Here is a 15544-nt window from a genome sequence, read left to right as displayed (position 1 = left end):
AAAACTCAAAACATGAAACTGATCCTAATGGAAGAGTAATATATAAACTTCTACAGGATCAATGTATTTACAAAACTGGCCTTCCCAAGACCTCACACAAAAACCATACAAAACTTAGCAAGTTAATTAGAATTATATTTAAAAACTACTTGGCCAGGCATGGTGGCTCACGCCTGTAATCCCAGAACTTTGGGAAGCCAAGGCGGGAGGATCACCAGGTCAAGAGATCGAGACCACCCTGGCCAACATGGTGAAACCCCGTCTCTACTAAAAAATACAAAAATTAGCTGGGCGTGGTGGTGTGCGCCTGTAGTCCCAGCTACTTGGGAGGCTGAGGCGGGAGAACTGTTTGAACCCAGGAGGCGGAGATTGCAGAGATTGCACTCCAGCCTGGTGCCTGGCAACAGAACAAGACTCTGTCTCAAAAAAAAAAAAACTACTTAACCAGCCAGCACAGTAGCTCACAACACTTTGGGAGGCTGAGGCGGGTGGATCACCTGACGTCAGGAGCTCAAGACCAGCCTGGCCAACATGATGAAAGCCCGTCTCTACTAAAAATACAAATCAGCTGGGCATAGTGGCAGAAGCTTGTAATTCCAGCTACTCAGGAGGCTGAGGCAGGAGAATCGCTTGAACCCAGGAGGCAGAGGTTCCAGTGAGTGGAGATCATACTACATTACCCCAGCCTGGGCAATAACAGCAAAACTCCATCTGGAAAAAAAGCAAAAAAACTACTTAATCTTGACCATCTACATAAAGCAATACTTTCAAACTTTTAAAGAGATAGAAAATAACCAGGTGTGGTGGCTCAGGCCTGTAATACTAGTACTTTGGGAGGCTGACACGGGAGGATCACGAGGTCAGGAGTTCAAGACCAGCCTAACCAACATGATGAAACACCATCTCTAATAAAAATTCACAAAGTAGCCAGGCGTGGTGGAACGCACCTGTCCCAGCTACTCAGGAGACTGAGGCAGGAAAATCATCTGAACCCAGGAGACAGAAGTTTGCAGTGAGCCGAGATTGCTCCATTGTACTTCAGCCTGAGCAACAGAAAAAGACTCTGTCTCAAAAAAAAAAAAAAGAAAGTATTGTTTAAGGCTGGGCACAGTGGCTCATGCCTGTAATCCCAGCACTTTGGGAGGCCAAGGTAGGCAGAACACGAGGTCAGGAAGTCAAGACCAGCCTGGCCAACATGATGAAACCCCGTCTCTACTAAAGATACAAAAAATTAGCCAGACATGGTGGCATGCACCTATAATCCCAGCTACTTGGGAGGCTGAGGCAGGAGAATCACTCAAACCCAGAAGGTGGAAGATGCACAGTAAGCTAAGATACACCACTGAACTCCAGCCTGGGCGACAGGGCAAGTCTCCACTTCAAAAAAAAAAAAGAAAAGAAAGAAATGCTTAAATGACTTAATCTTTTTACACTGCTGATTACTTAATGAACTTGTTGCTTTAATCCACATACTAAACTGATATCAACCAAAAACGTGTATTTTGGGTTTTTTTCAATTTGAATCAGTTGCCAAAAAATCTGGTTTTGTGGCTTCTGTTGGTTTTTTTTTTTTTTTTTTGAACGGAAGACATGGCAACACTGGGCCCATAGATTTTTGGCAACAGCAACATTTGCAGTGAGCTGGAAAGCAGCTGCCCTCATCTGATAGCACATGGATTTTCTAGCTCTCTTTGGTACGCACTTGGCTTTTATAGCCATCAGAGTTGAATTTTTTTTTTCTTTTTTTTGAGACAGGGTCTCACTCTGTTGCATAGGCTGGAATGTGGTTGCTTGATCACAGCTCACAGCTCACAGCAGCCTCTACCTCTCAGGCTCAGAGATCCTCTCACCTCAGCTTCCCACCTAGCAGGGACTATAGGCATGCCCCACCGCTCTTTTTCTAAAGACCAGGTTTTGCCATGTTGCTCAAACCAGTCTTGAACTCCTATGCTCAAGCGATCTGCCCACCTGGGTCTCCCAAAGTGCTGGGATTACTGGCGTGACCCACGGTGCCTAAACTGAAACCTTTATTTCATTGAGAACTCTGTCTTGAGAGGTCTTAAAAGAAGCTAGCCTGGTCGAAACAGTGAGACCTTCACCAGGCGTGGTGGCTCACGCCTGTAATCCCAGAACTTTGGGAGGCCAAGGTGGGCGGGCAGATGGCCTGAGGTCAGGAGTTCAAGACAAGCTTGGCCAACATGGTGAAACCCTGTCTCTACTAAAAATATAAAAATTAGCCAGGTGTGGTGGTGGGTGCCTGTAATCCCAGCTACTTGAGAGGCTGAGGCAGAACTGCTTGAACCCAGGAAGCGGAGGTCGCAGTGAGCTGAGATCACGCAACTGCGCTCCAGCCTGAGCAACAGAGCAAGACTCCATCTCAAAAAAAAAAAAAAATTGCCATAAAAATCTCTATCACACGCAGTGGCTCCCACCTGTAATCCCAGCACTTTGGGAGGCCTACGTGGGCAGATCACCTGAGGTCAAGGGCTCGAGACAATCCTGGCCAACATGGTGAAATCCCATCTCTACTAAAAATACAAACATTGGCCAGGCGCGGTGGCAGGCACCTGTAATCCCAGCTACTCAGGAGGCTGAGGCAGGAGAATTGCTTGACCCCGGAGGCAGAGGTTGAAATGAGCCAAGATCACACCACTGCACTCCAGCCTGAGCGAGACTCCATCTCAAAACAAAACAAAACAAAACTCTATCACAGAAATAGAACAGATCAAGTGATAATCCTGGCATTACTTTGAAAGCTATATACACCAAATGTAATCTATAACTAGTAGAACACCATTAAAATGTACAATGCACTATTACTGTTAAGAAAGAAATTGCTCTTGGTTTTTTTTGGTGTGTGTTTTTTTTTTTTAGAGAGTCTGGCTCCACTGCCCAGCCTGGAGTGCAGTGGCTCAATCTCAGCTTACTACAACCTCCACCCCTAGGGGTCAAGCAATTCTCCTGCCTCAGCCTCCCAAGTAGCTGGGATTACAGGCATGCGCCACCATGCCCAGCTAATTCTTTTGTATTTTTAGTAGAGAGAGGGTTTCACCATACTGGCCAGGCTGGTCTCAAACTCCTGACCTTGTGAACTGCCCACCTCAGCTTCCCAAAGTGCTGAGATTACAGGCCTGAGCCACCACACCTGGCCCAAGAAAAAAGTTTTTAGCATCCAACTCTAGTCAGTCTTCAACTCCTCAAAGAATCAAGATATTTAGCCTTTTATCCTTCCCAAAAATAGAGAAATTAACCAAATACTTCAATATTACAGCACTCTAAGGGCACCAAATAAGCCTTCTACATCTGTAAAGCAAAAGTTAAGAAGGAAAACAGGAAGTAAGTCAAAAAGGTCTCCGATCAGCCAAGGAAACCACACAGTTCACAGAGCACATGAAGCCCTCTTCAGTCAAGAGCCTACTGGATCTTATTTTAGACACAATTTTAATAAGCTCTGTGATCTGGTTTCTTAGCCCACAACAGATGAGATGCAGCCAACTGGAAAAGGGCTGGGGGTGGTGCTGCTAGAGGCAGGCACTCAAAGCATCAAAATCAAAGCTTAAGACCTAAAAAGTCAGCAGAAAACCTCAAAACATAGCAGGGTGGGGCCATGCGGTGTAGACACAAACAATCCCAAAGGATCCCAATCCCTGCCCAGAACTACACAGAATGTTCATAATGACTCTTTTTGCTATGCTCTCTGCTTATAGCATAGGTCAGGGGACCTAAAGACGTGTATCAAAATAAAGTCCTCTGGCCAGGCGCAGCAGCTCATGCCTGTAATCCCAGCACTTTGGGAGGCCAAGGCGGCTGAATCACCTAAGGTCAGGAGTTCAAGACCAGCCTGGCCAACATGGCAAAACGCTGTCTCTACTAAAAGTATAAAAATTAGCCAGGCATGGTGGTGGGCACCTATAATCCGAGCTACTCAGGAGGCTGAGGCAGTAGAATCACTTGAACCCAGGAGGCAGAGGTTGCAGTGAGCCAACGTAGTGCCACTGTACTCCAGCCTGAGCGACAAGCACAAGACTCCGTCTCAAAAAAATAAATAATAATAAAGTCCATCAAAAGCTTTTTCCAAAAAGACATGGCATTTTAAAGACTGCCAAATTCACAGTCATGAATAGTGCCCCTCTGTCAAAAAAACAAGATACTGAATTCTTAAAGATGTCACCTGTCAAATGTAGTTTTTCTTAGAAAAATTTTATTAGAACCCAGACACAGCAAAGAGTTATTTTTTCAGGGAATGATAACTGGGAAGGTTCAAGACCAAGATCAATTACAGAAGCCAAGTAGTGGGGATTCCTACATTACTCGGACTGAAGATAAAACAGAACTGATTTCACCTGGACACAGTGGCTCATGCCTGTAACTCCAGAACTTTGGGAGGCCAAGGCAGGCGGATTATCTGAGGTCAGGAGTTCAAGAGCAGCCTGGCCAACATGGCAAAACCCTGTCTCTACTATAAATACAAAATTAGCCAGGTGTGATGGTGCACATCTGTAGTCCCAGCTACTTGGGAGGCTGAGGCAGGAAAATCACTTGAGCCTGAGAGAGGGAAGCTGCAGTGAGCCAAGATCGAGGCACTGCACTCCAGCCTGGGCAGCAGAGCAAGACTCTATCTCTTTAAAAAAAAAAAAAAAGATAGAACTGATCTCATCCATATTTAGCAAGTCTGCTATTCAACTTAAAATAGTGGTACAAAAAGTTTGAAAAAAAATTCATCTCCATTTTGTTTTCATAATCTTTTTGACTGGTATACCAAATACATTTCATTTTTCTTATCACTAGCAGTCTCAGAGAAGTCAAGCCATACTTTGCAATCTAGGTTATAAACCTAGGGAAAATAGTTAATATTGAGTTTTAGAAGTTCAGGCAGGGCCGGGTGCAGTGGCTCACACTTGTAATCCCAGCACTTTGGGAGGCCGTGGTGGGCAGATCATCTGAGGTCAGGAGTTCGAGACAAGCCTGGCCAGAATGGTGAAACTTCATCTACTAAAAACACAAAAATTAGCCAGGCGTGGTGATGCGTGCCTGTAATCCCAGCTACTCAGGAGGCTAAGGCAGGAGAATCACTTGAACTCAGGAGGCAGAGGTTGCAGCGAGCTAAAACGGCACCATTGCACTCTAGGCTGGGTGATAAGACGAAACTCCGTCCCAAGAAAAAAAAGTTCAAATTATTTCTAAATTTGATTTTATTAAAAAGATCTTATGAACGCATATTTTAGAGAAAATTTAGTCTAGAAAACATGTAGCAACTAATTAGAAACCATATTATGAAGGCAAGTATTACTAGACTAAAATGTATGTTTTGTGCTGAAGTGCTAATCCCCTCTCTGAAGTCCGTTACACACATAAATCAATGTGGAGATTGCTTTATCTGTAAATTTCACACATTATCCCCACTTACTCCTCCCTCAGATTTTAAAATAAGAGCACAATCTTCTACAGGTATTTAATAACTTCCCAATTAGATTCTATAAGGACCTAACAAGTCCTAAAAGCCTTAAAAATACCTATGTATATATTTCATTTGGATGACTATTCCTCAGTGTGCTCCCGTCCCTCAGTGTGCTCCCGTCCCTTAAATGGCTCTTTAAGAAATCTTTGGCCAGGCATGGTGGCTCACGCCTGTAATCTCAGCACTCTGGGAGGCCAACATGGGCGGATCACCTGAGGTCAGGAGTTCAAGACCAGCCTGGCCAACAGGGTGAAACCTCATCTCTACTAAAAATACAAAAATTAGCCGGGCGTGGTGGCAGGCGCCTATAATCCCTGCTACTCAGGAGGCTGAGGCAGGAGAATCTCTTGAAGTCTGGAGGAGAGGTTGCAGTGAGCCGAGACTGCACCATTGCACTCCAGCCTGAGAGACAAGAGCGAGACTTCGTCTTAAAAAAAAAAAAAATCTTTGCTTAACGTTCAAGTTTCTTTTAACAAATACCATTTCATTTTAGTACAACATTTATTGCCTAAAATCTGCCCTTTTTGTTAGGAATCAAAGTCAAAAGAAGTTGGTAAGAAGCTAACCTAATTATAGTAACCAATGGGACTGATTCCACACTAAAAGTCTTTGATCAAAAATGAAATGAGGACCAACTGCTAAGCTAGGGTGTTTAAATCATCAATCTGTATTCTGACTTAGTTTAAGGCAAGGTGGAAACTGGTTCTCTTCCTCTTGCATCCCCATTCCATCATTCAGAATAGATAATCCCAGTACCTACTTCTCACTAAATAGCTACAGGTACAGGCCATGTGCTGTGGCTGATGCCTGTAATCCCAACACTTAGGGAGGCAGAGGTGAGAGGCTAGCTTGACACCAGCCTGGGCAACACAGCAAGATCCCGTTCTCCACAAAAAGGAGAAAGATGTACTAAAGAAAAAAACAGCTATTGGTTTAATAAAGCCAATCTGAGTAGCCAAGTGAAACATCAAACAGAAATGAACAGTGGTGCCTCCCTACTTCTAGGAAAAAAACCATAAAACTAGCACTAAGAGGGTAAAAAAAAACTAAATTTTAAGCCAAGCTTATACTCTAGGTGTATTATTAGGATAACCTCCTTATCGATAACTAAATAACCCTTCGTTTTAAAGAGCAGAGAAATCCTTTTTGATACAAAATCTAGCAAAACCCCTTTCCAATTAAGGGTCTTCCTAAACATATCACCTAATACAGTGTTAAGTCCATTTTGCGAAGAGACTGTGAAAGGAACTTTTGTGTACTTTATCTGGTGATTTTCAAAGTTCAGGTTTCTTCCTGTACCTTTGCCAATGTACAGCTTTTCTATTAGATCCAATCCGGCAAAACGGAAGTGTTAGTTTCTAACTACATATAGCAACCTCAAGAAATAAAATGATTCTCCCTCTACTTCCCTCCTCCCTCCTAAGTCACGGTTTTTGTTTGTTTGTTTTTTCTTTCTGAACTTCCAACTCTTAACAGTTTCTGGACAAGTAGGATGGACCGATGTGTGCTGCCACCCAAGAGGTAAGTGAACTCAAGAGATACTTGCGGATCAGGCAAAACGGCTTCCTCCGTCTGCCAGAGCTCAGGCGGTTTTGTGGAGGGAGCTAGGGCAGGTGTGGGAGGGAACAGGAATGGGGCGAGAAGCCCTTTCGACCTCTGTCGAAGGGGCCGCCCAACGCCCCAGCGCCCCCCACGGACCCAACCCCGCCATCCTGGCCGGACAATGGCCTTCAAGCGCAGCGGCAGTCCCAGACTGGAAAAGCCCTGGGAGTCCACACCATGAGGGCCTGGAAGGGCAGCAGGGAGGTACGCTGAGGCCGCGAGAGCACCTCCGGCCTAAGCGCGGGCTGCGCGCCGTGGCCTCCACGGGCGCCATCACTGGGAGTGGGATATGGAGGCCTCCCCGCGGGGCCAGCACCGGCAGGGGGATCCAAGAAGGCCGCGAACCCGGCGGAGTCGACGGCGGGAAGTGCAGGCCGCAGCCTGCTCAGTCCGCCAGCCCTGCAGCCGACCTCCGGCCCCTTACCTTGTGGATTCTCTTCAGAGCCATGGTGGGAGGCGGGTGGCGGCGGCCCCCGGGGCGGGGACGGGGGCGGGGAAGGGACGGGGAAGGGGCTAGGGAGCCTGAGGCCGCCTCGGCGATCGCGCTCAGCCGGAGAAGATGAAGAGTTCAGAAGAGCGGGTCCGGTGGGACGGGCTGAGGGCCGGGGCCCACTCCGCTCCTAGGCCTGCCGCAGCGGTCACTGCATCACCCGGCGGCGGCCCCTTTACTCGGTGCCGCCCCAGCCGCCACCGCCACCGCCGCCGCCGCCGTAGCTGTTTCTTCCTCCCAGTATCAGCGCCGCCTCCTCAGCCGCCGCAGATCCCTCCGCCGGGAAGCAAAAGCCCGAACCTCGAGCTCAGCCGGCGCTTCTCAGTTGGACAGCCAGAGGGACTGCCTGCCTTCCTGCCTGCTGCAGGTGGACCGAGGGACGCGCGGGCGGGCGGGCGGCACCGCCGGGGTGGGGCCGCCGGAGCACGGGGTGGGCCTGGCCGAGGGGCAGGTCGGGAGGCGCGGGGATTGGCGGGCCAGGGGAGGGAGGGCCGAGCCGCGCCGGCGGCGGAGGGATACGGGCCGCCCCTGTGAGTAAGCTACGCGCCGCCGCCGCCGCCGCCGCCACGGCCGCGGAGGTGATGACGCTGCGAAGCGCTGGGAGGAGATATCGCGAGATCCAGGGCGCTGGTTCTGCTGGCTCCCGCGCCGCGACCCTTGGGTTCCTTACTTATGGGAACTGCCGCGCGTGTCACAAAAGATCAATAAACATTAAAAGGCAAATGTCCAGATCGCACGACCGTCCCCGTACCAGTCCCAGGAAGAGGCACTTCGGCCCACTGCAACGTTCCTGAAGGAAGAAGGGACTTGGCCAAGGTCACACAGCTCTTCTGAAGTCCTGGGACTTAACAGATCTCTTTCCAGAGGCCACGTGGCTACAGCTCGGGCACCCACCACGTGCCGCGCGGGTTGCAGTGGGAATGCCCTTCCGGACCAAGGCCCCAAATGGAGAAGATTTGAATGTTGTGTTCTTCTCAGCCACTGGCATGCCTGCCTTGGAGGTGCCCAGACCCTACTCTGCTTAGTGAATTGCGAATTGTTACAAACAAGCACTGTACCAGCTGCGTCAGAAAAAAAGATCACAGTGTGTGCCCCAATAGTTAAAACCCGCCGGGTTTATATTCCGGGATTATATCCCAGAACTTTTGGAGGCCGAGGCTGGTGAATCACCTAAAGTCAGGAGTTCGAGACCAGCCTGGCCAACATGGTCAAACCCTGTCTATACTAAAAACACAAAAATCAGCCAGGCGTAGGGGCGGGCGCCTGTAAAACTAGCTACTGGGGAGGCTGACGCAGGAGAATCGCTTGAACCCGGGAGGCGGAGGTTGCAGTGAACCGAGATCATGCCATTGCATTCCATCCTGGGCGACAAGAGCAAAACTCCATTTGAAAAAAACAAACAAACAAAAAACCCTCGTGCTCCAGACAGCCATCAAGAGGGTCCACTATAAGCAAACCTAGACTATGTAGAATTGTTTTTTTAGGAGATGGAGACAAAAAGCTAATTCACTGAGCATCTACTCTGTGCCCAGTCCTGCACCATGAGTGGTGTGAGATAGAGAGCCAAGACAGGGCTGGAGAGTGCGTATTATCTTGCTGGAGGTCTCACACAGGAGAATAGTAAGGAATATTTTGCCGGAAGGTAATGCCCACATTCTGAAATCTACCCCTGGCGTTTTCTGATTCTAAATGTCTCCTTTCTGCTACATCCAGAACGGACCTTACTCCTGAATTTATAGAGAAGAAAAAACTGAAGCCCAACTAAGGGAAGGATCTTGCCAAAAGTCACACAGTAGGTGAGTGGCAAAGCTCATACTGCCTCATCTACTATGAAGGTTGGACCATTAGGGCAGAACCACCGTGCACCCAGTGAGAGAAAATTGTATCCAGTGGTGCAGGTGGGCACGGTTGAGGTTGTTGGGGGTAAAGTGGAACATTCCACAGCCCCAGATATTTTCTTCCTAAGAAATGTGATGGGAGGGGTACAAAAGTATCTACTGCACAGATTTTTATTTATTTATTCTCAATAATAACTTTTGTATTAGAAAAGCTGCTGGACACGCCTGTAATCTCAGTACTTTGGGAGACTGAGCTGGGAAGATCACTTGAGCTCGGGAGTTCCAGACCAGCCTGGCCAACATAGTGGGACCTCATCTCTACAGAAGATTGTAAAAATTAGTCAAGCATGGTAGCGCAAACCTGTGGTCCCAGCCACTTGGGAGGCTGAAGTGGGAGGATAGCTTGAGCCTGGGTGGTCGAAACTGCAGTGAGCCCTGATGGTGCCACTGCGCCCCAGCTGGAGTGACAGAGCAAGATCCTGTCTTTAAAAAAAAAGGAATATATATTTGTGACAAAACATACCTACAAGTAAAAGGAAGGAAATAAAAGCCACCCAAACTCTGATCATCCAATAATTAACCACTTTGATATTTGGTTAATGTCCTTCTAATCTTTTTTCTTCTTACATATAAGTATTAATACATGTTTTTCTTTGAAAAATGTGGGGTCATTGCATAATACTGTTTGGTAATCTACCTTGAAAGTAAACAATAGATCATAAATTTTTCTGTTTCAAATATTTCTACCTTATTTTAATGGCTGCATATTCTAGCATATAGATGTACCATATTTGTTTAACTTGTCACATTTGGGGAACATTCGTTTTCTTTTTTTTTTTTTTTTTTGTGAGATAGAATCTGACTCTGTCACCCAGGCTGGAGTGCAGTGCAGTGCAGTGGCACGATCTAGGCTCACCACAACCTCCGCCTCCCGGGTTCAAATGATTCTCCTGCCTCAGCCTCCCGAGTAGCTGGGACTACAGACCTGTGCCACCACACCCGGCTAATTTTTTTTTTATTTTTAGTAGAGATGGAGTTTCACCACGTTAGCCAGGATGGTCTTGATCTCCTGACCTCATGATCTGCCTGCCTTGGCCTCTCAAAGTGCTGGGATTACAGGCATGAGCCACAGTCCCCGGCTTTTTTTTTTTTTTTTTTTTTTTGGGACAGTCTCACTCTGTTGCGCAGGCTGGAGTGCAGTGGCATGATCTCGGCTTACTGCCACCTCTGCCCCCTGGGTTCAAGCGATTTTCCTGCATCAGCCTCCTGAGTAGCTGGGATTACAGGTGCTTGCCACCATGCCCTGCTAATTTTTGTATTTTTTAGTAGACATGGGGTTTTACTATGTTGGTCAGGCTGGTCTCGAACTCCCGACCTCAGGTGATCTGCCTGCCTCCACCTCCGAAAGTGCTGGGATTACAGGTGTGAGCCACCGTACCGGGCCTGTTTCTCATTTTTACTATTAAAATAATGCTGTGGTAAATATCTTAGATATTCAGAATTTCATTTTTTTTTTTTTTTCCTTGAGATGGGGTCCCTTTCTCCCCCTCAGGCTGTATTGCAGTGGCACACATCAGCGCCCAACTCCTGGCTCAAGTGATCCTCCCACGTCAACCCCCTGAGTAGCTGGAACTACAAGCTGGAGCCACCATGCCTGGCTAATTTGTATGTATTATTTTTTGTAGAAACGGTCTTTTTTTTTATTTAAATCCATAGGACTCTCCTTGATAAACAGACTCTTAATCTTTATGCAACTCTCAGAGTGCTTTAGGATAAACTCCTAGGAATGAAATTGCTGCCTCAACAGATATGCAGATTTTTGCATCTGTGTTCATGAGGGATATTGGTTGGTTGGTTTGTTTGGACTCTCACTCTGTTGTCCAGCCTGGAGGGCAGTGGATCTCGGCTCACTGCAATCTCTGCCTCCGGGTTCAAGCAGTTCTTCCTCAACCTCCCAAGTAACTGGGACTACAGGTGTGCACCACCATACCTGGCTAATTTTTTTGTTTTTAAGTAGAGACGTGTGAGCCACCACTCACGGCTGGGACATAATTTTCTTTTTTTGTAATATCTTTACCAAATTTTTATATCAAGGTTATGCTTATCTCATAAAATAAATTGGGAAGTGTGGCCTCTTCTGTGTTCTGAAAGAGTTTGCATGGGATTGCTATTTTATTTTCTTTCTTAAATAAATATTAGTTAGAATTCATCAGTGTAGCCATCTGGCCCTGGAGTTTTCTTTGAGGAAAGAATTTTATAATAAATTCATTTTTAAAAAAAGAAGTATGGGGCTGGGTAGGGTGGCTCACACCTATGATCCTAGCACTTTGGGAGGCCGAGGCTGGCGGATCACCTGAGGTCAGGAGTTCAAAACCGGCCTGGCCAACATGGTGAAACCTGTCTCTACTAAAAATAATACACAATTAGCCAAGTGTAGTGGCGGATGCCTTTAATACTAGCTACTTGGGAGGCTGGGGCAGGAGAATCACTTGAACTCGGGAGATGGAGGTTGCAGTGAGCCGAGATTGCACCATTGCACTCCAGCCTGGGCAACAAAAGCGAAACTCAGTCTCAAAAAAAAATAGTTTGCCTGGCACAGTGGCTCACACTTGTAATCCCAGCACTTTTGGGAGGCTGAGGCAGGCGGATCTCAAGGTCAGGAGTTCGAGATCAACCTGGCCAACATGATGAAACCCCATCTCTACTAAAAATACAAAAATTAAAGCCAGGCAAGGTGGCTCACACCGGTAATCCCAGCACTTTGGGAGGCCGAGGTGGGTGGATCACAAGGTTAGGAGTTCAAGACCAGCCTGACCAAGATGGTGAAACCCCGTCTCTACTAAAAAAAAATACAAAAATTATCTGGGCGAGGTGGCAGCCGCCTGTAATCTCAGCTACTCGGGAGGCTGAGGCAAGAGAATCGCTTGAACCCAGGAGGCAGAGCTGAGATGCGCCACTGCACTCCAGCCTGGGCAACAAGAGCAAAATTCCATCTCAAAAAAAAAGGTATGGGCCGGGCGAGGTGGCTCACGACTATAAGCCCAGCACTTTGGGAGGCCGAGGTAGGTGGATCATGAGGTCAAGAGATGGAGACCATCCTGGCCAACATGGTGAAACCCCGTCTCTACTAAAAATACAAAAATTAGCCAGGCGTGGTGGCACGCACCTGTGGTCCCAGCTACTCGGGAGGCTGAGGCGGAAGAATCGCTTGAACCCAGGAGACGGAGGCTGCAGTGAGCCGAGATTGCGCCACTGCAGTCCAGCCTGGCGACAGGGCAAGACTCCATCTCAAAAAAAAAAAAAAAAAAAGGTATGGCGTTATTTAGATTTTCTTTTTCTTCTTGTGTCAATTGTGATAATTGGTGGATTGTTGTTGTTTTTTTCCATCAAGGAAATGCAAGTTAAGGCTGGGTACAGTGACTCACACCTTTAATCCCAACACTTTGGGAGGCCGCCATTAATTCCAACATTTTGGGTGGCTCACTTGACCTCAAGAGTTCTCGAGACCAGCCTGGGCAGTGAAACCCAGCCTCTACAAAAAATACAAAAATTAGCCAGGTGTGATGGTATACCCTGTAGTCCCAGGTACTTCGGGGCTGAAGGCAGGAAAATCGCTTGAACCTGGGAGGCGGAATTTGCAGTGAGCCGAGATTGTGCCGCTGCATTTCAGCCTGGGTGACAGAGTGAGACTCTGTCTCAAAAAAGAAGGAAATGCAAGTTAAAGTCACAATGAGAGACTAGTATGAATGGTGTGGTGTTAACAACTAATTGATCACAACCAATTACAGATTTCTTTGTTCCTTCTCCAACCCACTATTTCACCTGACTAGCCTTTAAAAAGAAATCACGATGGGGCGGGGGGCGGTGGCTCACGCCTGTAATCCCAGCACTTTGGGAGGCCGAGGCAGGTGGATCAAGAGGTCAAGAGATCGAGACCATCCTGGTCAACATGGTGAAACCCCGTCTCTACTAAAAATACAAAAAATTAGCTGGGCATGGTGGCGCGTGCCTGTAATCCCAGCTATTCAGGAGGCTAAGGCAGGATAATTGCCTGAACCCAGGAGGCGGAGGTTGCAGTGAGCCGAGATCGCGCCATTGCACTCCAGCCTGGGTAACAAGAGCGAAACTCCGTCTCAAAAAAAAAGAAAAAAAGAAAGAAAGAAATCATGATGAGCTGGGCGTGGTGGCGCGTGCCTGCAGTCCCAGCTACTCGGGAGGCTGAGGTGGAAGGATCGCTTGAGCCCAGGAGTTCTGGGCTGTAGTGCGCTATGCCGATTGGGTGCCCGCACTAAGTTCAGCATCAATATGGTGACCTCCTGGGAGCGGGGGACCACCAGGTTACCTAAGGAGGGGTGAACCGGCCCAGGTCAGAAACGGAACATGTCAAAACTCCCATGCTGATCAGTCGTGGGATCGCGCCTGTGAATAGCCACTACACTCCAACCAGGGCAACATAGTGATACCCCGTCTCTAAAAAAATGTTTAAAAAAGAAAGAAATGACGATACCATTTCACACCCACTAGAATGGCTAAAATAATAAACATTGATAGCCATAAGTGGTGACAAGGATGTACAGCAATTGGAACTCTCATAAATTGCAAGTGGGAGTGTAAAATGGTATAACCAGTTGGAGAATTGTTTGGTTATTTCTTATAAAGTTAAACATGGATCTACCATATCACCCCGCTATTCTACTCTTTGGTAAGCAAGAAAAATGAAAATATATATCTCCAAAAAGACTTATACACAAATATTTATAGCAGTCTTTTTGTATATAGTCCAAAACTGGAGACAGCCCAAATATCCTTCCACAGGAGGATGGAATAACACATTATGACACATTCAAACAATGGAACACTGCTTAACACCAACAACAGGACAAACTATTGATACACTCAACAACATGGGTAGATCTCAGAATGATAAGCAAAAGGAAAACAGAATATGGGCTGTACGATTCCATTTATATGAACTTCAAAAACAGAAAAAACTAATTTTTGTTGTGTAAAGTCAGAAAGTGACTTTGGGGAGATGATTTATCAGAAAAGGAATCAACCAGAGACCAGGCACAGTGGCATGTGCCTGTAGTCCCAGCCACTCAGGAGACTGAGGTGGGAGGATCACCTGAGCCCAGGAGTTGGAAGCCAGTCTAGGCAACATAGTGAGACCCCATTCTGTATTATTCTGCCTGCATGAGTCTTTTTAAAAAAGCCGGCCAGGCGTGGTGGCTCACACCTGTAATCTAAGCACTTTGGAGGCCAAGGCGGGCAGATCACCTGAGGTCAGGAGTTCAAGACCAGCCTGACCAACATGGTGAAACCTTGTCTTTATATATTTAAAAAAAAAAAAAAAAAGCTATCAAGGAAATGTTCTGGGGTAATGAAAATGTTCTATATATTGTTTTGGTGGGAGGTTACACAAGTTCATACAATTGTCAAAACTCATGGAACCTTGGCTGGGGGAGTGGTGGTTTATTCCTGTAATCCCAGCACTTTGGGAGGCTGAGGTGGACAGATCACCTGAAGTCAGAAGTTTGAGACCAGCCTGGCCAACATGGTCTCTACTAAAAATACAAAAATCAGCCAGGCATTGTGGCGGGCGGTGCCTGTAGTCCCAGCTACTTAGAAGGCTGAGGCATGAGAATTGCTTGAATACGGGAGGCAGAGGTTGTGGGGAGCTGAGATCGCACCACTGCACTCCAGGCTGTATGACAGAGTAAGACTCCATCTCAGCCGGGCGTGGTGGCTCAATGCCTGTAATCCCAGCACAAGGCAGGTGGATCACCTGAGGTCGGGAGTTTGAGACCAGCCTGGCCAACATGGAGAAACCCCGTCTCTAGTAAAAAATACAAAATTAGCCAGGCATGGTGGCAGATGCCTGTAATCCCAGCTACTCAGGAGGCTGAGACAGGAGATTCGCTTGAACCCAGGAGGCCGAGGTTGCGGTGAACCGAGATCACGCCATTGCACTCCAGCCTGAGCAACAAGAGCGAACCTCCATCTCAAAAAAAAAAGACTCCATCTCAAAAAATTTAAATTTTTTGAAACCAAACATTAAAGATTTATTGTATGTAAATTGGATATATGTGTAGAAACAATATTATAAATTTTTAAAGAGTGTGCAGAATTTTCAGATCTTATATAATAGATTTCACC

General features: G+C 47.0%; 1 protein-coding gene across 1 annotated transcript in view; it reads right to left on the bottom strand.

Annotated features, from left to right (window-relative positions):
- The window catches only part of UBE2D2 (ubiquitin conjugating enzyme E2 D2), a 69903-nt gene extending 61936 nt beyond the window's left edge, over positions 1 to 7967 (bottom strand). The window contains exon 1 of the mRNA XM_012472905.3: positions 7485 to 7967. Coding sequence (XP_012328328.1) covers positions 7485 to 7508 — 24 coding nt within the window. The 5' untranslated portion in view covers positions 7509 to 7967. The remainder of the gene's footprint in view (positions 1 to 7484) is intronic.
- Between the last annotated feature and the right edge of the window lie 7577 nt (positions 7968 to 15544).

Source organism: Aotus nancymaae, unplaced genomic scaffold, assembly GCF_030222135.1.
Source record: "Aotus nancymaae isolate 86718 unplaced genomic scaffold, 86718_ANA_hifiasm-v0.15.2.pri h1tg000064l_1, whole genome shotgun sequence".
NCBI classification, from domain to species: domain Eukaryota; kingdom Metazoa; phylum Chordata; class Mammalia; order Primates; family Aotidae; genus Aotus; species Aotus nancymaae.
This window is presented reverse-complemented; position numbering and strand designations above follow the sequence as displayed.